General features: G+C 56.7%; 1 protein-coding gene across 2 annotated transcripts in view; it reads right to left on the bottom strand.

Moving 5' to 3' along the window:
- Window positions 1–3,943: 3,943 nt before the first annotated feature.
- Window positions 3,944–21,478, bottom strand: part of DCPS (decapping enzyme, scavenger) — a 33,876-nt gene continuing 16,341 nt past the window's right edge. The window contains exons 3-6 of one of the 2 annotated variants that reach the window (XM_008142557.3): window positions 16,716–16,861; window positions 12,264–12,377; window positions 7,435–7,545; window positions 3,944–4,337 (exon numbers count right to left, since the gene is read on the bottom strand). In XM_008142557.3, the coding sequence (XP_008140779.1) occupies window positions 4,071–4,337; window positions 7,435–7,545; window positions 12,264–12,377; window positions 16,716–16,861 (638 nt within the window). In that variant the 3' untranslated portion in view covers window positions 3,944–4,070. Of the gene's footprint in view, window positions 4,338–7,052; window positions 7,212–7,434; window positions 7,546–12,263; window positions 12,378–16,715; window positions 16,862–21,478 lie in introns of those variants that run through there. The other variant, XM_054712709.1, reaches the window with a different exon arrangement.

Genomic DNA, 21,478 nt, shown 5'->3' with positions numbered 1-21,478 from the left:
AGCCTGATGCCACGGCGGAGGGTGCAGCCTGGGGTCCCCTGTCAAGCCCTGCCGGGTGGGGCACGTGGCCTGAGGTCCCCTGTCAAGCCCTGCCAGGTGGGGGGCACGGCCTGAAGTCCCCTGTCAAGCCCCACGGGGCGGAGGAGGGCGTAGCCTCAGGTCCCTGCTGATTGCTCGTTAAGGCTCCTTATGGGAACTTGGCCTCAGCTGTGGGTGCATCCATCTTTGTGATGGAGTGACGGTCAATTAGCATATTCCCTCTTTATTAGACAGGATATGCTTAACCCATGGACACAGACAATAGTGTGGCGAAGGCCTAGAGAGGGGGCGGGAGTGCGGTGAAGGGGGGTCAGTGGGGGGAAATTGGAGACATCTGTAATACTTTCAACAATAAAGATTTTTTAAAAAAGTAAAAAAGATACTACCAAGATTTTATGCCAATAAATTTGAAATTTGAAGTTAAAAAAATAATAGAACAAACATAGGGTTGGGTGAGGACATTTAAAACACAACAGCCCTTAATTATCACCATCTTCTTATTTTAAAAAGGACGTTTTCACCTTATATGTGGAACAAACATTTAGTCCTTCCTGCCCTGGAGGGTGTCGCTCAGTTGGTTGAAATGTCCCATACACCAGAAGGTGCTGGTTCGATTCAATACCCAGGTTGCGGGTTTGAACCCCAGTTGGGGCGCATGCGGGAGGCAACTGACTGATGTTTCTCTCCCTCTCCCTTCCTCTTTCTGAAATCAATAATTTTTTTAAAGTACACTTGAAGAAAAGACTTAGTCCTTCCTGAGAAGGAAGGGTTAACAGACCTACATCAACCTATTCAGACACAACACAGATATATGACAAGGTTTGGACATAGAAGTATTACAAGCGCAACATTTTCAAACATTTTTCTGTGTGTCATTGTTTCTTGATTTCTCCGTATTCCACAGAGACAGGCAAAATGGAGCTGAAATGTCCCACTCCTTCCGAAATGTAATTTTCCTCTTTCATGGAGGAATGTTGACGAATACAGAACACTCAGCAATTTTGCTCTGTGAGGAAACTTTCGGGCAAACAGAGGAGCCAAGGAACAATAGCAATGGCTCCCTTCCTTCTCCAACCAAGCCAGGAGAAAGTGGGCCAAGGCCCGGGGCTGACAGCCAGCGTGGAGGCCTCAGGACTCATCTGGGGAGCGTGGCATCTGCCATTGCTCCAGCAGGGCAGGGACGCAGGCACGCGTGTCAGGATCATGCAATTCAACACGAGGGCCCTCTTTCCAGCACAGAGGACAGACACAGCACGCTGCCGGAGGGGCTGGGAGGCTGGTGAGCCAGGGTGGGGCTCAGGAATCCAGGGTCTTGCTCGGGGAGCTCTCAGGGGGGCAGGATGTTGGGCTTTGCTAAGTGGCATTGCAGCAAAGGAACGGTTTCCGGCGGTGACCAGGGCAAGTAGCTGTATCTCAGACAGAGGGTCCGCGGGATCCATTTCACGGCCCCCCACACACCTGAGCCGCTGTTCAATGGGGTAAAAGCAAGTCTTCTTGTGGGCAGTAGCCCTGGCCACAGGTGGGGTCCTAAGGCAGGAGACTGGGGCAGTGTCCAGCTTGCAGGCTGCCCTGCCCTTGGCTCCTGGTTACTCCCATTGCGGGAGCTGGGGGGAGGTGGGGAGCTGGGGAGTAAGCCTGGCCCTCGGTGACAGCAGGCTCGGTCCTGACACGGTAGACAAGCCCTGTCTCCCAGCATGACAGGGGCGAAGCCAGGCCTCCCTCTGGAACAGCCCTTACCCAGTCTTGTCCTGGGCTGTCCCACCCCCTGAGCCATGCTTCTGGAGGGGTCTCCCTGTTCCCACTGTCGCCCTGAGATTTTATGCCAATCCATGTGAAGCTTCAGCCCAGGTGAGACTTGGTGCAGGTGTGACGGATGGCGGAGTCAACCTGTGAAGGAGCAGAGACAGACCGATCGGGCAGGGCAGGGAGTCGAGCCTGGAGAGGCGGGATGCCTTCGCAGGGCACCCACCCAGGGGGAGGAAGGCCTGTCCCCGGGGAGGCCCTGGCTGTCTTCCTCCGATTCAGGATGAGTCGCCCGTCCGTCTTTTCCAAGCAGACAACCTCCGTGTGAAGCCAGATGAGGCCCCGCTGAGAGGACTTGTTCCTTCAAGAAAACACGGCCTGCACTCTGCAAGGAGGGGCCTCTGGGCTGGCGTCCCCTCCACTCCTCCTCTCCAGACCCTCCCCCCGCCCACGTGCCTTTTTCTTACACGTGAGAAGACAAGCCGGGTTCCCTTCCAAGCCGGCTGGTCCCGCTGCTGTCATCTCCGCCTGGTGGGGAACGCAGGTGTCCACCCCCTCACACCTCCCCTCGAACGCAGCCCCCACGGCCTCCCCACCCTCAGTGCCGTATCCCATTCACTGTCCTGCTGGAGGTGCCCTGGGTGGGTCGGGGAGCCGCATACTGTCAGGATCCACGCCCGACTCGCCCACATACCTGCTTTCAAAGCAGCGTCCTGAGTTGCCTGTTTACCCTTATGTTCACCTGTCTGCCCCACTAGCCAGAGGGGAGGAGCTTTGCCTCAGTCCCCTTTGTGTTCCCAACCCCTAGGACACTGTCTGGCTGAAGAGCCAATCAGCAAGTCGCAGTTCATGATAAAGCTTCATTATCACACCTGACACAGCAGATGACATCACGGATCCTCCTCCCTCCTCCCTTTCACACAATGCAGGCTCAGAACGCCCTGGGTCTTGCCCCATGTTAGGGGTCAACGTCCAGGGAGACTTCTGACCATTTGCTCACCATCACCAGCATCTAGGCAGTGCCCCACCTATAGCATGTGCTCAATAAACCTCAGAGGAATGAGTGGAATGGAATGAATGAATGAATGAATGAATGGAGCTCGGCTCTGCAGCCAGGTCTCCTGGTCCTCAGTCCAGGGGATGCAGAGGAAGAGCCACCCACTCCTCTGCCTTATGCTTCCCTCTTATCACTCAGCAAAGCCCAACATCCTGCCTCCCAAGTGCTTCCCGAGCAAGACCCGGGACCCGGCAGCCACACCTCGCCTAACACGCACAGCCCTCTGGCCCTGATACACCTGTCTTCCGTGAAGAGCGCCGTGTGCGTCTCCGTCATGCATGCCGGTCCCTGCTCGGCTGGGGCAGGGGCAGGGGCACCCTGCCCAGGGAGGCCTCTGCTGGCTCCTTACGGGCCATCAGCCTGGAGTCCCTTCTGAAGTCCCTTCCTGGCCTCGAGATTCTATGACCAGGCCTCTGACGCTGGCCACTCCTTGGACCTGAGCCCATCGGGACCTCTGGGGCCACCACACCCGTATCGCTTTGCCCGGCTGTACTGTTTTGTACTTGATCTTCTGGCCGCTCCTGCGAGTTTGTTTTGTCTTCCTGCCTAGATAATGAACTCAAGGCCAGGGACTCGCTGACCAAATAACAGAGACACGAAGGCAGGCGTTCTGGGCTTGTATCACCCGATTCTTTTTAAAACCCTCCCACTTCCAGGCCTCGATCCTTCATCCTTGTCAACAAGTTTATCAGCAGGCGTGACTCACCCCTAGAGGGTGACCTCAATGCTGGGAATGAAAAGAGGAAGCGCCATCAAAAACTGCTATAGATTATTTCCAGGAAGTTTGCCTATTTTCCTCTTTGGGGGCACTCCCAGACATGGGGACCTGGAACAGGAAGGAGAGGACGTGGCAGGAGAATGGGGAGTGAGAACGGGGAGTGAGAACCTGGGACCCTTCCGCCCGCAGGCCGACGCGGCAGACTCAGGACTCGGAAACCGGCCGAGGGGTGTGTAGGATTTGGAGTCGGGCCTGCCAGCCATCCGGGTCCCCCCACCCAGTCCCCCTCTTCATGGCCTCTCATCTCAAGACCTCTTCCTGGGGTTCTGCCCACCCCTCCTTCCTGAGCACCTGCCTCCTGGGCGGCACCGCCAGTCCACACCAAATGCGACCAATACTTTATTCGCACACTAGAAATAAGCCAGTACAAACCACAGTTAAAAAAATTAATTTGGTGCTAAAAAACCCCACCCCAGTCCCACATATCTGTGTTCTCTGGACCGTCCAGGAGCCTCAGCTCTTCTGGGCCTCCTGCAGGAGCCTGAGCAGGGGGTCATCCGCCCGGAGGGCAAAGGTGAGGGTGCGCTGCTGGTAGTGCTCCGGGTCGCGCTCCAGGTTCTCGATCACCTCTGCCAGCAGGTGGGCCCGCTCCACCCCCGAGCCAGGCGCCTCGAAGCCCAGGGCGGTGAAGTGCACGTGCAGGTGGTAGTAGGAGGGCAGGTAGTGCAGGTACACGCGGAGGCGGTCCCCCTTCACCTGGTACCGCTGTAGGATGGCTCCCTGGGGAGAAGGGAGTGGCGGGAAAGGGGTCAGTGTGCTGCCCACGAAGCAGCACCAGCCCCTCCCTCCTACCCTAACCCCAGACTAGCCTTCGGACATCTAATAAAACCCAAACACAGCCCTCTGCCCACTGCAGGTCCCTGCCTTCCCTCTGGATCAGAGCAGGCAGGTGACAGCCAAGCTGAGGCTCTTTCTTTAAAAAAAAAAAAATATATATATATATATAAAATCATTGGCCAACTGCCTCCTGCATACCCCACACTGGGGATCGAACCCACAACCTGGCCATGTGTCCTTAACCGGAATCGAACCTGGGACCCTTCAGTCCGCAGGCCGACGCTCTATCCACTGAGCCAAACTGGCCAGGGCCCCCACATGAAGGGACAGTGGCAGGATCAGGGCTCCCGTCCCACCTGGATAAAACATTTGTTTCCTCACGTGGCTCCTGCAGGACTAGACAGCCCAGGGCCTGAGGACGGCCCCACAGACCCAGGCTGGGACGGTCTGTAAACAGACAAGCACCAGGTGGGTGGAGGAAGCCTCGCCCCCAGCCTGCAGCAGAGTGGGGCTCGGGCAACGGGCAGGGCAGGGCCTTAGTGAGAGAACAAGGGTGGGCCGGGCGCCTGGCAGGAGGGGAGCCTGACTTTGGCCCCTGTTATTCGGCTCCCACCTGCGCAGGGGTAGGGCTTCTTTCCTCTTTTAAAAAATTATTTTATTTTCATGATAGGTCTTAAAAAAAAAATCATTATCTGAGGACATGTTCATTGATTTTCAGTGGGAGGGGAAAGAGGAGAGAGGGAGGGAGGGAGGAAGGGAGAGAAGGGAAGGGAGAGAAACATTGACCTGAGAGACATCTATAGATTGCCTCCCACATGTATCCCAACTCCGGCTGGGGATCGAACCTGCAACCTAGGTATGTGCCCTGACCAGGAATTGAACCCACAACCTTTCAGTGTAAGGGATGATGCTCCAACCAACTGAGCCACACTGGCCAGGGCAGAGGTAGGGCCTTTTCTGTCAAACCCCTTTCCCGGAGTCTCCAAGGCTTAGAGTTAAGAGGAGATTCTGGTTCCCATTGTGGGCAAATCCCTAAGGAGGTCAGAGGTGAAGAGGAAAAAACTAGGGCCTCAGTGGGCTCGGGATGTACCCCAGAACGGCGTTCTGTATATGGCGCTCAGGCCAGGGATTCTGCAGCAGGTGAGGCCAGGCCGGCCCCCCCAAAGGCTTCCTGGGATAAGCGGGGCAAGGCCGCAGAGCTGCCAACGCAGGTGAAGTGCTGGCCTAGCATCTCCCCAGAAGACACCTCTCTGCCACCCAGAGGCTGTTATAGGAGAAAGGAGCCACTCCAAACAAAGACAGGCAGGAGAGGAGGGGAGGGCACTGACAGGGAGCTGGGGTCAGAGGTCAACAGAGAGAGGACCCAGCAGAGCCCTTCCTCCAAGTGCATCCAAGCCTGGGAGCAGCGCTGTGGAAGGAGCACCAGGACTGCAGGCCCGGGCACTGGGGTGTGAGAGTGTGAGTGTGTGTGTGAGGGTGTGTGTGTGTGTGTGAGAGTGTGTGAGGGTGTGTGAGCGTGAGTGTGTGTGTGTGTGTGTGTGTGAGGGTGTGTGTGTGTGTGAGGGTGTGTGTGTGTGTGTGTATGTGTGTGTGTGTGTGTGTGTGTGAGTGTGTTGTATGAGTGGGAGTGTGTGTGTGTGTGTGTGAGCGTGTGTGTGAGTGTGTGTGAGTGTGTATGAGTGTGTGTGTGTGTGAGGGTGTGTGTGAGTGTATGTGAGGGTGTGTGTGTGTGTGTGTGAGGGTGTGTGTATGTGTGTGTGAGGGTGTGTGTGTGTGTGTGTGTGTGTGTGTGTGAGTGTGTGTGAGGGTGTGTGTGTGTGAGGGTGTGAGTGTGTATGAGTGTGTGTGTGTGTGTGTGTGTGTGTGTGAGGGTGTGTGAGTGTGAGTGTGTGTGTATGAGTGTGTGTGTTTGAGGGTGTGTGTGTGAGCGTGTGTGTGTGAGTGAGTGTGTGTGTGTGTGTGTAGGGGACCTTCAAATGTTCTGAATGGAAAAAAGGCTGAGAACAACCCCCCAGAATGGAGGCTTCAGAAGGATCCTACCCAGATAGTGAGACCCAGGGAGGTGAGGCCCAAGGTCGTCCAGATGGCTTGGGTCAAAATGTCAGAACCAGCCAAAACCGGTTTGGCTCAGTGGATAGAGCGTCGGCCTGCGGACTCAAGGGTCCCAGGTTCGATTCCGGTCAAGGGCATGTACCTTGGTTGCGGGCACATCCCCAGTAAGGGGTGTGCAAGAGGCAGCTGATCGATGTTTCTAACTCTCTATCCCTCTCTCTTCCTCTCTGTAAAAAATCAATAAAATATATATATTTTTAAAAATGTCAGAACCAGCCCTGACCGGTTTGGCTCAGTGGATAGAGCGTCGGCCTGCGGACTGGAGGGTCCCAGGTTCGATTCCGGTCAAGGGCATGTACCTTGGTTGCGGGCACATCCCCAGAAGGAGGTGCGCAGGAGGCAGCTGATCGATGTTACTCTCTCATTGATGTTTCTAGCTCTCTATCCCTCTCCCTTCCTCTCTGTAAAAAAATCAATAAAAAAAAAAAAATGTCAGAACCAGGGCCACATCCCTGGATTCTAGCCTCTCTTCCCCCATCTTCCCTCCCCTCGGGGCTCCTTTCAGCACCCCTATAATTCTATTCGACTCAACAGTCACCCCACATATACAGTATCCTGAATCCCAGGAGTTAGAGAACACAGCCTCTGTCTGCAGGCTAGAGGCGGTTCCTGCAATCACACGTCAGAGCCATCGATCCAGCTACAAGAAACACGGCTGTGCGGTGTGGCTGTCACAGCCAGACAGGTGCTCCTGGGCTGGGCCTGCTGGAGAAGGCAGGGCGCCGAAGCGGGAACTTGAGAGGAGGGGAGCAGGGGGTGAGGAAAGGTGGCGGCAGGGCCTGGAAAGAGCCTGTGTGAGCCCCACACTGACTCAGAAAGAAGCCCCCGTCGCGGACACCCCCTGGGAAGGGCCAGGAAGTGTACGGGGAGCACGCTGAAAGCAGAGGGTGATTCCTCTGGGCTTCGATGTGTTGCCAGGGCAACTCACCTGCCCCTCCCGGAGGATGTTCCTGAGCAGCGGCAGGTGCTCCGCGGTGAGGTCCCGAAGCGACCTGATGCCCCGGCGGTGGCAGATGGCGATCAGGTACAGGTCATCCAGCTGCAGGGAGCAGGAGTACAGCGGGCTCAGCGGGCGACAGAGCCGGGGAGGCGCCAATCCTGGAATTCCCCAGCGAAGCCAGCAGGCGCCCACCCCCAGGCCTGCAGAGCCAGCCACAGCCCGCCCCAGGGACCCCACAGCAGGAATGATGCCCAGTGGTGTGGGAGTCCACGTGCCCAGTGAGTGGATGGTCTAAGGAACGGAACTTCTGTCCATTCCTCCTGCAAAGGAATATCCTAAACTCGGAGCTGATGGGGCTCAAGTGCCAAGGACAACTCTTCCCTGAAGAGTTCATGGTCTAATCGCATGGGCACAAGTAACTACTCAGACGTGAGGTGACAGAAGTACTGGAAGAAGGAAGACCAGCTAGGGCCATCCGGAGAGGCTTCCTGGAGGAGGCGGCGGGGATCTGGGTCTTGAAGAGGCAGGTTTACAGGAGGGGCATTCAGGGAGAGGGAACAGTGAGAGCAAAGGCTCGAAGGCAGGAAAGCATAGTGCTAGGGGCAGAGTAAACAACCCGATCTGTCGGGACTCGAAGGCGGGTGAAGGCGGAAAGGGAGCCAGGACCCGCTCAGCAGGGGCACCACCAGAGCCGCACTAACCTTCTCCTCTCTTCCCCCACCTCCCCGGCCCCGGCAGCCCTTCCCGCTGTCCTTCCTGAAAACAGCACCTGCCAAAACCTGGAGGTCACCACACTGCAGAGAACCAAAGTCGACAAGATGGTGCCCGGGACAGAAATGAACGCCTCTGGCCCAGAATCCGTCCCCACCCCACCCCGCCCCGCCCCGCTCGCCCAAACCCTGGCCTTGGCTGGCTATCGCATCCTGTGCCTGCGTGCGAGGCAGGCCGACTCCCGGGCTCCGGGGGAAGGCCTGGGGCAATTCCAGCAGCACTCAGCCCTGCGTCTGAGATGCCGGATTCCTCAACGAGATAGTCTGGGGACCCGACCAAACCCTGCAGGGCCCCGAGTTAAAAAGTGGGAATGAGATTTTCCATGTGGCACCTGATGTCCGACGGTGCCTCTTCCTGCCAGCCGTCCCCTCCTGCCCCAGACGCTCTCCTCTGCCAGGGCTCCCAGCATCTGGGCTCCCTGCCCCAGGCCTGCTGCACACGGGCCCGTGGGAGCCTCTGGCAGAGGACAGAGCTGTGCCAACCGGGCCTCCCTTGCCCACAAGTCCCTTCGGTGCTCTCCCTTTCCACGGCACGTGTCCAGGACGTTTTTACTCTCTCATGAGGTAGAGGCCCCAGGAGAAGCCAGGAAAAAAACTGCTTCAACTCGAGGCATGGGTGTGTCTGTGGGTGTCTTCAGTCGTTCCATGTGTCACTATCACAGGACTCCCAAATAATAGCAGCCTTTGTTTTCGATGCCGTCTGCTGGCCATCCAAACATGACGTGCAGGCGCACTCGCTGCTCCCCTGACGTGGACTGAGGCGTGCAGCCTGGCGCTGGGTGTCAGCTCACGGCGGGGTGTGGAAGGGAAAAGAAAGCCATTCTCTGATATCAGACATTACTTCAGATTTTCTGCAGCCAAAGGGCCTCTGGCTCAGAGAAATTCTCTGAAAAAGGCTAGACAAGGGGCCGGCCAGGGTCTCAGACTGGCACCCCAGAAGGTGGCCCGGAAGTCAGTCTGGGAGAAGACACCATCAATCTCGTTTTACAAGGGAGGACAGCGGACTCGGAGTGGCAGCTTCCTGCCTCGGGCTGAGGGCTGAGAATGCGATTGGCCGGAGCTCCGGAGGGAGAGCCATCCCTCCACCTCTGGGTGACCCAGAAGGGCAGTGTCCTGTGCTGAGAACCTTGGACCAGAGAACCTAAGTCACACGACCTGAAAGTGCATGTGTGTCTCCATAAACACACACACACATGCTCAATCATACAACAGGGAAAGGCTCTCTGGAAGGACAAAGAAATGATCTCTTCTGGGGAAGGGAAGTGGGGGAAGGTGGGGCAACGACCTTCTTCTCCCTGCACACCTTGGGCTGTGTGCACTTTTACCCTGTGCATGTATGAACCAGACCTACAACGAATAAGCAAATAAAACACGCAGGCGATCTCTTAAGAGAACCGAGGGAGGGATGTATGACCTCCAGGAAGGCCGAGGTCTGGCACACATTAGGGGCATGGCAGGTATTCGTGGCACGGATGGATGGACAATGGGCACATGGACGAAGAGTCTCGCTAATTAATCCCGAGTCATTAACATAAATACAGGGTATCCCCCCAAAAATGTACACACAGCTGAGTTCTGTTGCATTTTGAAAATGAAATGTATTTTAATACATTTAGTGTAATATAATAAACACTGCCTTCATAATTATTTGAAGTGTGTACACATTCTTGGGGACACCCTGTATGTAAAGACATCCTCCTGGGAGAAAGAGCAGCAGGAGATTCCAGGTGAGCAGAAAGCCTCCCCAAAGAAAATGCAGGTGCGCTGCTCTCCTCCACCCCTGCCTGGGGAGGAAGAGGTGAAGCCCAGCCCGCCGTCTCCCTGCTGGATACACTGCCTAATTGTCAGGTTCTGTCATGGGGCAAGGATTTGAGACAGTGACATATGGCACTACCAAGAGACAGTGCTAATTAAGCAAAGGTTAAAAACAATGGCACCTATATTACCATCAAGGAAAGTCTGACTTAAAAAAATTTTTTTAAAGAGAGAAAGGCAGAGGGAGGGAGGAAAAGGGGGAGGGAGGGAGACAGAGAGAGAGAGAGAGAGAGAGAGAGAGCACACGCTCAGTTGCCTCCCACATGCACCCGAACCAGAGACTGAAATCTGGGTATCTGCCATGACCTGAACCAGTGACCTTTTGGTGCATGGAATGACGCTCACTCAACTGAGCCCCACGGGCCAGGGCAAAAGCCTGACATTCAGCTTGCCCATCCTCAATCGCTGAGGACCAGTCCAGACCTGCGGCTGGATGCCAGTGCAGTTCCTGAAGCCTCTCTGTCTTAAAGGAACAGAGAGGGCAGCCCCGCTGGCAGACCAGGCAGGACACCTGCCGGCACCAGGTCAGAGGACCCCGATGTGTTTTCTCAGTGCCGTGGACTTCTAGAATGGAAACCACAAGTCTGTCTCCTGTTGCCCCTCAGGCCACCCCTGCTGCAATCACAAGCTCAGATCTTGTGAGTCAGGAGTTCCTCCCACCCCACCCCCACCTCCCATGACCAGGCTGCAACCCAGGACCTCCAGGCACAGGGCTGCTGAGGGGCCGACAGGGTTTGCACAAGGCATCTCCCACAGCTGCCACCAGCATCCCCAGGGCCTGTCCCAGCTCCCCCAGCTCCAGGGCCAGTCCTGGCTTCCTCTGTGGAGGCTTGAGGTGGGGCTAAGCTTCAGGGTAAGGGAAGATGGGGGCCACCTCTCTCCATTACTGCACCTCACACTCTGATCTTGCCTAGCTCTCCAACTCCTGGAAACTCCCTTCATTTCCTACCACCCCGAGCCACATTCAGGAAGCCCCACAGCGCTGGTAAGGCAGCTGGCACTCACGAGCCTAGGCGCCTGAGCCGCGAGGCTGGCCCGGTGCCCAGCCATGGGCTCCCAGCCCCCATATCTGGCAGTGAAGGGGGCACGGCAGGTCCGGAAATCACCCAATCAAAACCAAGCAGACTGCCGGTGAGCCCAGTAAGGATCCAAAGACCCCGCGAGCAGGCCCAGGCCGAGAAAGAAGGGGGAGGCGTCCCAGGCGAGGCGGGCGAGGCGGGCAGGGCCCAGCCTCCCGAAGGATGCCTCTGCAGGTCCCATGACTGCAAGAGCAGCGCAGAAACCAGAAGGGCCCACCCAAAAGCAGAACGGAAACCCAAGGAGCTCAGTTAGAGGAGGGGGGCATTTATCTGCTCCCCACTTCCTACTCGGTGATTCCGCCTCTGGCCTCCATGGCCTTCTCCTGGCCCCGACCTGCCGCAGGCTGAGTCCGGCCCCAAGCAGGCTGCGGTGGGAAGCGCACCCCCTGTAGGCCGCTGTCTCCTGTTCTTTAAGGGCAGGGCATGTAGGCCCCGGGGGGGGGGGGCTGGTACACGGTGACTGCAGTGGGCAGGTGCAGGGGAGTGAGGGTGGGAGGAGAGAAGGTGGAGAGACAGAGAGGCTACAGAGAACTGGGAGGGACAGAGAGAAGGTGGCTCCCCTGGAAGCCTGCTCCTTAGGGGGTGGAGCAGCAGCCGGCACATGGCGACCAGGGAACACCGTGGAGAGGCTCAGGCGAGGAGGGGCAGCCGGGACCTCCCCTGGAACCAGGGCGGTGCAGGGGCAGCCACAGGTGGTTCACTAACTCAGACCTGTCACTAATTCAGACCGTGGGCAGGCCTCGATCTGCTGGTGTCTAGGGAGATGAAGAAAAATAAACAGTCCAGCGCAGGGCCCCAGAAAGTGAGAGTGGCCACCCAAGCCACTTGGCTGGTTAAGGAGCAGGCCGTGTGGTTATACAAACATCGCCTCATGCCGCCTCCCCCTCCAACCACACACAGACCCGGTGGGGGGTGGGGGCTGGAGGAGACAGAAAGGGCTTTAAAGTGCCCACTGAAGCATAAACACTCTGTGTGATAGGTATGCATTAGCGCGCAGAGCTCAGACCTCTCCCGGTTGGTTGACGACAATCTGCTCAGAGAGTGCAAGACCAACACGGGAAAGAAGGTGGCTTAAGGTAGGATTACGGGGGGTCAGCACCCCGACCCGGAGCAGGACACTGAGAGCAGGGAACCCCAGCAGGAAATCTCTTACCTGCTGTTGGTTCCACTTGAGGTCGGGGATGAGGACAAAGCCGTCAGAGGGGTCTGGGTTCTCAAAAACAATCCGGTCGGCTTCCGCCTTCTTGTCGAGAATGTTGTACACCCACTGGTAGCAGAGGGAGAGAGGGTTCATATCCAGTCACCACCCCTTGGGGAGGCTCCCCAGGCTGGGCTAGGGAAGCTCTCTGGCCCCGCCAGGAAGGCCAGCCCCGGAGCTCAGGGCATCCACACTCAGGCTGCCCTGTCCCACTGCGGACACTCAGTCACCAGCCATCCCCACAAGGCCCCTGCGGTGCAGAGGGCGCTGGCTCTTTAGGCTCTTGCTGGTCAGGAGTGTGCAGACACTCTGCTGTGGCCACACAGGCCTGGTCCTCATCCACCCTCCACTGCCCACAGAACCAGGGGAGAGCGTCTCCACGGGCCCCTCCCACATTACTCAGGACCACAGCAAATGATCGGGTTGGGGTTCCCTCTGCACAGGAAGCTGGCTCCATGCCAGGGCAGGTTCTAGATAAGGTGTGGGCTCCTCAGAGTGGCCGCCCACCTGGAGCCACAGCAGTCCCCGCTGACATGGTCCCTGTGTAACAAAGCAGACCTGGCCCAGCCAGCGTGGCTCAGTGGTTGAGCATTGACCTATGAACCAGGAGGTCACAGTTCGATTCCCGGTGGGGGCACATGCCCGGGTTGCAGGTTCGATCCCCAGTAGGGAGCGCGCAGGAGGAGCCGATGAATGATTCCCTCTCTTATCTACTCAGGGCTCTGGCCCTCCCACACGCCTTGGGTCTGCTGCTGCTGAGTCTTAGGGAGTCCTTCCTCGGGCACAGTGTGGGTCCCAAGGACATCAGCTTACAATCAAGGCCCTGACGGCCTCTCTGAAGAAGCCGCCTGCCAGGAGGTTAAGATAAGGCCTGTTCTCACAGGGCTCAAACCCCCAGACCACAGACCTCCGCATTTCTCCACTTTCCCCAGCTCTGAGCAGCCTTTGCAAAAGAGACTTCCTCCCAGGACAGTGCACTCCATGCCAGAAACCCTAGAGACCCTGCTGGAAAGCCAGACAGAGGCCGCGCTGGGCTCACACTGCTGCCCCTCCGCCTGTCGCCACGGCTCCCACGCTCACGCAGGGGTGAAACGGGGGCCAGGGCACTGACACCAACACCCGTGGAGGGCTGTGTCAGCAAAGGCAGGGGCAGGGGCTGGTTTAGGGTCTGCACACCTCATCCCAGGAGTCTGCATCCTTGGCTGTCAGCTCCTGGCCAGCACGGCCAAGGTCAAGTGCAGCTTTCTGGGAAGGAGAGCTCGGGAGCAGAGGGGGCCTGCCTGGGACTAGCTGGGCCGCCCAGCCTCCTGGTAGGACCCACAACCAGGGCTAGAAACAGCAGCAGGCACGTGATACGTGGCACCTCTCTCCATGTCCACCGGGACTGGGGTCATGTTCCGACAAGGAAACGGGGCTTCCGAAGTGAAGGAGTGTCATGCCGGGCAGAGCCAGACCCAGCCGACGCTGAAGCCTCGACTCAGTGACTCAGCCAGAGCATCTCTCCTGCGCTGAGTCACACATCCCCTGCTTTTTTCCTGGGCATTTTCACTAGAAGTTACAGGCACCAAATGTGAGGAGCCAAACAGGGTAGTCGGCTAAGAGCACTGAGGCTGGGGCCAGGCCACCTGGCTGAGAATTCCGTCTCCAAAGGGCTGTTGTGGAGATTTTTTGAGGTGACGCACGTAAGATGCTTAGAACAGTCCCGGCGGCACCCTAAGAGGGTCTTCCACATTAACCCTCTCTGCTGTCCACGTCCCCCATCCTGGTTAACAATCCTACTATCTGTCCCCTCATCGCTCAGGCGGGACCTGGACCATCCCAGGCTCTTCCCTCAGTTCTCCACATCACCAGTTCCTACTACGCCCTCCCTCTCCAGTCGCTAAGGCAACCTTCCCCGCTGCCTCCGCCTGGTCAGACCCACGCTGGGCTTTGGTCCTCCTGCTCCCCCTCACCACACTCACCTCACACGTGATTAAACTGCTCAGGGACCCTCCCTGGCTATGGCAAGCGTTCTCAGATCTGATGAGCAGCAGAAACAGAGAGCTTTTAAAACGCCGATTTCCCCGCTCCACGCCCTGAACGTTCTGGTTCAGCAGATATGGACTAGGTTCTGGATTTTTAAACTTCTCACCGGGCCGCCCTGATGAAGAGCAAGGTGTGGGAACTGGACAGAGTGCCTCCCCCCGGCCCTGCTGGCCTTCTTGTGCTGTCTCTGGAATGCCCTGTCCGCCTTGGCCCTGGGAAACTTCTGCTTGTCCCCTAGGACCCAGCGGGAGGGTCCCCTCCTCTGTGAAGCCCCCAGTCTGAGCTGATCACTCCCCCCTGTGTCACCACTGCACCTCATATATAAACCACCCAAGTGCTGGTCTCATCATATGGTCAGACCACATGTCCCTCTTCCCATCAGCCTACAGGGCACTGTAGTGTTCACCTTGGTGACCTCCCGAGCCGAGCACAGGGCCTGGCACAGGGTAGACGCTCAATAAATACGATGGCTGTCGCCAGTTGAGCTTAGTGCTTGTAAACTTGCTAGAAATAGCCAAGAAAGAATACACAAGTGCTTGTGTCAAACAGAAGTCGGTAGAATAGTGGAATTTTGTTGTATTATTTTACAAAAAGGGTCTGAATAATGGTGCATTAAGAAGGTACATCTGGACTGGCTGGTTTGGCTCAGTGGATAGAGCGTCGGCCTGTGGAGTGAAGGGTCCTGGGTTCGATTCCAGTCAAGGGCACATACCCAGGTTGTGGGCTCAATCTCCAGTGGGACCTGTGCAGGAGGCAGCCAATCAATGATTCTCTCTCATCACTGATGTTTCTACCTCTCTCCCTCTCCCTTTCTCTCTGAAATCAATAAATATATATATATAAAGAAGATACATCTGACTCACACGACTATATTAAGGGTTTCCTCTCTTGAATCCCATGGATGTGCAATCAGCACACAGGACACATATTCCAGGAGATCCCTCTAGGATCCTGACAGCAGACGCTACCTAGGAAGATGGAGCATCTCTTTTCCACTTGGAAGACAGAGCAAGTGCTGGGACTTAAAATTAAAACATCAAGCCAGCGTGAGCCAGAGGAACCCTGTGCAAATACGGCACAGGGAACCGTGGCTAACAGCCAGGCTGGGAGAGGGCTGTGGGCACACAGGGCCTCCGCCCAGCCTGCCGACCCTCCTCTCCGTCCTCCTCCTGCGTACATCCCCGCTGCACTGCCCCTACAGTCAGGACACCCACTTCTCTGGCCCTGGGAGAAATGGCTGAGTTTCCCATATTGGAACACCCCCCACCTCTGTAACCTGAACCTCGTAGAGTGGGTGAGACATGCTCAGAGAGAACAAGGGTGAGTGATGAAGACATGGAGACAAGAGCCAGTGAGTAAGCAGGAAAACAACTCATCCGTCATACTTAACGCAGAGCATTCACTCGGGGCCAATTCCAGGCAGACGTGCTGGTTGGCGTTGGGTCCACGCCAAGGAGAAATCGGGGTCTCTTAGCTAAATGGCCTTGTATCTGGTCCAGCCGCCGAAGACACTCAGAAAACGCCGCCAAGCGAGGGAGAAAAGGCCTGCACTAAGCCCCCAGGGACAACGGGTCTTGCCCTCTGTGGAATGGACGTGAGGGGGAACTGGCCCCGGGGAAGTTCTTCACTCTGAGATTCGGCTTTGGGAGGCTGGTTGCTCAACACCAGGAATAAAAGTCTGGCCTGGGTGGGCCCAACGAGGCGTCGGTCTTTGCCCCTTCAGATTCCTGGGAGGGCACTGCCACTCGGACTGCATCAGGGCTGCTGCAGAGGCGGCCCAGGTTCTCCAATGGGCTGGGCTGGGACCCCCAGGGAGCCTCAGGGGCCTGCCAGGACCAGGCTCGTTCCCCTATCAATGACCAGCCTTGGAAAACAGTGGCCACCTCACCGTAGGACTTTTTATGCCACTTCCTTTTTTTCAAGACTTTATTTTTGGGTAAATATATTTTTATTGATTTCAGAGAGGAAGGGAAAGGGAGAGAGAGAAACATCAATAATGAGAATCATTGATCACCTGCCTCCTCAACGCTCCCTACTGGGGATTGAGCCAGAAACCCGGGCATGTGCCCCGACCGGGAATCGAACCCTGACCTCCTGTTCATAGATCAACGCACCACTGAGCCACCCCGGCCGGCCGGGCCTGTGCCACGTTCCTGTTGAATTTTCCCCACAGCACTCGAGACTGCGCACCTCCTGTGGTCATTTACATCGCTGCGTGCTGTCTCCTGCGCGAGGACGTAAGCTCGGGGCGGCGGGGACCCCACAGCCTGTGTTGCGGACCAGCGCTGGCTCCTGGTAAGACCTCAGCACATGCGTGAGAAAGATACACTAGCCCCTGGGACATCACTCCATGTCTGACCCCTCCGGGCCAGTCCAAGTCACCTGGATGCTGAGGCTCTGGGACTCCAGGTGGGGTAAGGTGACGTTCTTGTAATCACGTCCCGTCTCTCGAACCAGGTGGAGGTCCTGGCGCAGGTACTTCTGCAGGTGCTTCTCTGTGGCCGGGTAAACCACGGTCGTCTTTACATCTGCAACGACAGAACACGGCCCGGACTGCAGTTAGCCCCCTCTGCACAGCTGTGCCACACTCTGGTCCCCACCACGGCAAGGAGACGACCTCGGCCCGCCTCTGAGGTTCTAGTCACCTGTGATCCGCGCCCACAGGTGCCTTGTGCTACTAAATTCATAAGCTGGGCCACACTTAGAATCTGGGAAACTCATCTCCTACTCCTCAGCCTTCCTAGGCATGTGGGTTTCTGGGCCCGAAGCTGAACATCTGGTTCAAAGCCAAGCAGTCCTCTTAACGCCCAGCAGTGCGGGACAGCACAGTGGTCAAAGGCACGGGCCCGGAAGCTGACTGGATTCACGTCCTGGCTGTCCTGCTCCTTCCTGGGGACCCGGATGCCAGTCCGTTTACTTGAACTCTCCCATGCCCCTAGGTCCCCATCTGCCACCTGAGAACAATAGCTCCTATGTCCTAGGATTGGGAGGATTAAGCAAGTTAATACCGGTGAAGCACTAAGAACAATGTCTGACACACAGTAAATATTTACTGACTACTTTATTTATTTTCTTATTTCAGAGAGGAGCGGAAGGGAGAGAGAGGGACAGAGGGACAGAGGGAGAGAAGGAAGAAGGGGGGAGGGGGGGGAGAGAGAGAGAGAGAGAGAGAGAGATTGGCTACCTCCCATATGTGCCCTGACTGGGAATGGAACCCTCGACCTTCCAGTGCACAGGGCGACGCTCCCTCCAGCGGAGCCCCGCCGGCCAGGGCGTGCTGACTACCTTCAATCCTGGTTTCTCGCCCTGGATGCCACCACCATTCTGTCCTCTCTGCTTCTCTGCTGTGGCTCTCTGTGCACTGCAGGGTGCTAACTAGTCAAACTAAAACTCTCTCCACTCGTGACAACCAAGCACGTCTCCAGGCGTTGCCGCATGTCCCCAGATAAAACTGCCACAGGCGAGAACCATGTTTTTCCCGCAAGGAACCCTAGCTTAGGGTCCTCGTCCAGTATCACCTGGTTTCGGCGAAGTCCCTTTCTCTATTTCTAATGACATCTGCTACAACTGTCGTCACTACTCTAACATTTACACAGGGGTGGGCAAAAGTAGGTGTACAGTGGGTTCTTATGTTATTTATGAATTATTGTGTTACTTATTTGTATTATTTGTCTTTTCCCATACGAACAGCTGTAAACCTACCTTTGCCCACCCCTGTATATGGCGCTTCAACAAAGATGTTAGGGGCAGGAAAGGACGCTGGGGTTTTACTTCAGTGGGCTGTTTCTCAAAGACCCACGACCTCCCTGGCCCTTACTCCAGGTTCCGATGTGCCCGTCCCGGGACGCTGGGAGGAGCCCTGCAGGCGCACTGAACACGCCAGCAAACTCTCACACTCGCCTGCACACCTGGGACCCAGCTTCCACTCGTACCTGGTCCGAGGACGGTGGTGATTTTAACCCCCATCTCACAGGGGAGCGGAAGCGCTGATGGGAGCCCAGACGAGCCCCCCATCACACTGTGAGGTGTGGCAGAGCAAGCTGGCACCCGGCCTCTCTCCCTACAGTCGGTGCTCTTTCAACACCTACTGAAAGCCTGCTACTGTCTTCCAGCAGCCCAGGGAGGCGTGCACAGTGCTACCCAAGCACATGGCCTCTGGTGAGGATCAAAGGCCCCTATGACGTCAGCTCGACGCCGGAGAAGGCAGGCACAGAGACGCGGGCCCCGAGCTGGCACGTGGCTCTCCGCTTACTGGCCGTGCCACTGGCTGGGCGAGTTATTTAACCTCCAGTCTCCGTTTCCTCGCCTGTTAAAGGGTGCTCAGAAACCTGCCCCACAGGGTGCTCACACTAAACAGCATGTGCCCTCTGGACCGCTGGGATGCTCAGTGAATACCACTCTGCGTCCTGGGAATTTGCACCGGACCCCGGAGGGAGGCGGCAGCAAGGCTGTTCAGTGCTTCTCCCGCCCACCGCTCTAGCAGCCCAGGGTCACAGTCAGAGGTCAGCACACCAAGAGCTAAAGAGGCAGGGACGGTCTGAAAGAGGTGGGATGGCACCGCAGGGCCCTGGCAGTGGGCTCTGGGGAATCCATGCTGTCTGCAGAGCGGCTGGTGGAGAAAACAGGTTCCGGCAGCAATCAGCCCGGGTTCCAATCCTGACTGCACTTGGTAGCTGAGTAACCTTGGGCTGTTGTGAGGCTCAATGAGCAGGAGATGGGAGCATTCAGAGAGTGCCCCTCCCCCAACAGGAAAGGGCCCCCAATGCCAGCCCACTCTCTTGGGTTCGTCGTTATTCCAGTTTCCTGTGCTGGGCCTGGGGAGGAAAACCACGAGGCATGGTGCTCTCTCTGCGTGGGGGAGGTGGGCAGGGACAAAGGCAGAACTGATGTTGGAGAACAGCCTAGCCTCTTGGCAATGGACACGCAGCCCTGTGCTCACAGTCTGGGGCTCCCTGGCTGCTCCAGATCAGAAAGCGCTGGGCGCCCGCCTCCCCCTCCTCCCCCCACCTCCCACCAAGCATGCCCCTGTCTGCCAAGGCTTGTCAAAGACCGCCCAACCACCCAGGGTGCTGGGGAAACAGGCACCTCACGGGGCCAGCCCCCGCTAGCCTCCTGCTGTCCTTCCTTCCCTGGAGGCAGGAACTCCGGCCTGGATGCTGGAACCCACTGTGTATCAAGGCCCTCGGAGCCAGTCACCTGGGGGCCAGCCTCACACAGACCACCGGAAGCCTGGCCCTCACATGCTGGCGTCAGGGGAGGGGCTGGCTGAGTTCGTATCCTCCTGAGGGCCTGACCCCCCTCAGACCTGGACTGTCTGCTGGATCCCTATCATGGTCAACACGGCCCTCCATCATCGTGCCAGGACCTCTCCCAAACTCATGTACCCCCGTCGTTGATCTCTGCTCCAGCCAAACCGATCGCCTTCCACTTCCACTAAATCACATCAAGCGTGTGCGCATTTCTAGGCCTCATCACCGGGGTCTCTGCCCAGGGGTCAGAGAGCTTGGACAGCCCTGGCTAGAGCAGCAGCCTTAGCTCATCACTGTCTCGCGCACTCATCATCGCCTGATAAGAGAGACAGACTGTCTGATTCCCCATGATAATGTACCTTCCAGGAGACAAAAACTTCATTTTGTCTAACTTTCAATTGTTTATCATTTTATCCCCAGCACCTGGGATAGCACTGGCCTACAGTAAGCACGCAACAAATACTTACTGAACAAATGAATAAATGAAACTGGCCTTTCAGACTTTAAACCAGGAAGAGCATTTTTGCCCCAAATGGAATAAAACCTCTGATAAGAATCAATGTAAGTTTTCCAATGGCAAACTCTGCTGTTTACCTAAATGCCAATCAAGGTATTGACTGCAACTGAACTTCCCAAGGAGTTTGGGAAGACCCCCACCGGCAGCCCGGGCCCTCACATGCTGGATCAATAAATGCCCAATAAATGTCAAACCACTGGGTGGGAATAAATACACGGAGAGCAGGATATCCATGCACAGCCTCAAAATATCTCCCCACAGATCACTTACTAATTACAAAGGGAAAATACCAAGTGATCAAAGTTAACAGCGCCCCTAAGGGAAAACTGACACCACGTGCCTCGTGAGGGATGTGCCGTGCTGTTCTGCCAAAAACACAGTCTGAATCCAATTGTGAGGAAATACCAGCAAACCCGAATCCAGGGACATTCCACAAGCAAGCAGCTTTACAACTCTTCCTAAGTGTCAGTGAGGAAAGGCAGCCTGGCCAGCATGGCTCAGTGGTTCAGCACTGACCTATGAACCAGAAGGTCACAGTTCCAGTCCTGGTCTGGGCCCGTGCCCAGGTTATGCACTCGATCCCCAGTGCGTGGCGTGCAGGAGGTAGCCAATCAATGATTCTCTCTCATCACTGATGTTTCTATCTCTCCCTTCCTCTCTCTGAAATTTAAAAAAAAAAAAGAGTTGATGAGCTGATGGACATAGATGAGTTCACCTGGAGCTTTATTTTAGGACTAAAGCCCCGGTGCACAAATTTGTGCACGGGTGGGGTCCCTCGGCCTGGCCAGTGATCGGGGATGATGGGGGTGGGGGGGGACGCGGGAGGTTGGCCGGCCATGGGGAGGGACTGCAGGAGGTTGGCCAGCCACCGGGGGGGAGGGACTGCAGAAGGTTGGCCAGCCAGCTGCTGGAGGTTGGCTGTGGGAGCACACTGACCACCAGGGAGCAGCTCCTGCATTGAGCGCCTGCCCCCTAGTGGTCAGTGCGCATCACAGCAACCAGTCGACGAGTCGTTGGGTTGCTTAGGCTTTTATACTAGTACTAGAGGCCCGATGCACGAAGATTCATGCAAGAATGGGCCTTCCTTCCCCTGGCTGCTGGCACCACCTTTGCTCTGGCCCAGAGCTGCCTTTCTGCCTTCCCACACTGCCCAGAGGCCTGGAGCGGCTGGGGCGGTGCGGAACGCCCCCGGCTGCTCAGCACCTATGTATGCAAATTAACCCACCATCTTTGTTGGGTTAATTTGCATACTCACTCCTGATTGGCTGGTGGGCATCGTGAAGGTACGGTCGATTTGCATCTTTCTCTTTTATTAGTGTAGATTAATATAGACGACCAGGCCCTGGCTCGTTTGGCCCAGTGGGTACAGCGTCGGCCTG

This window comes from Eptesicus fuscus, chromosome 23, assembly GCF_027574615.1.
Source record: "Eptesicus fuscus isolate TK198812 chromosome 23, DD_ASM_mEF_20220401, whole genome shotgun sequence".
Taxonomy (NCBI): Eukaryota; Metazoa; Chordata; class Mammalia; order Chiroptera; family Vespertilionidae; genus Eptesicus; species Eptesicus fuscus.
This window is presented reverse-complemented; position numbering and strand designations above follow the sequence as displayed.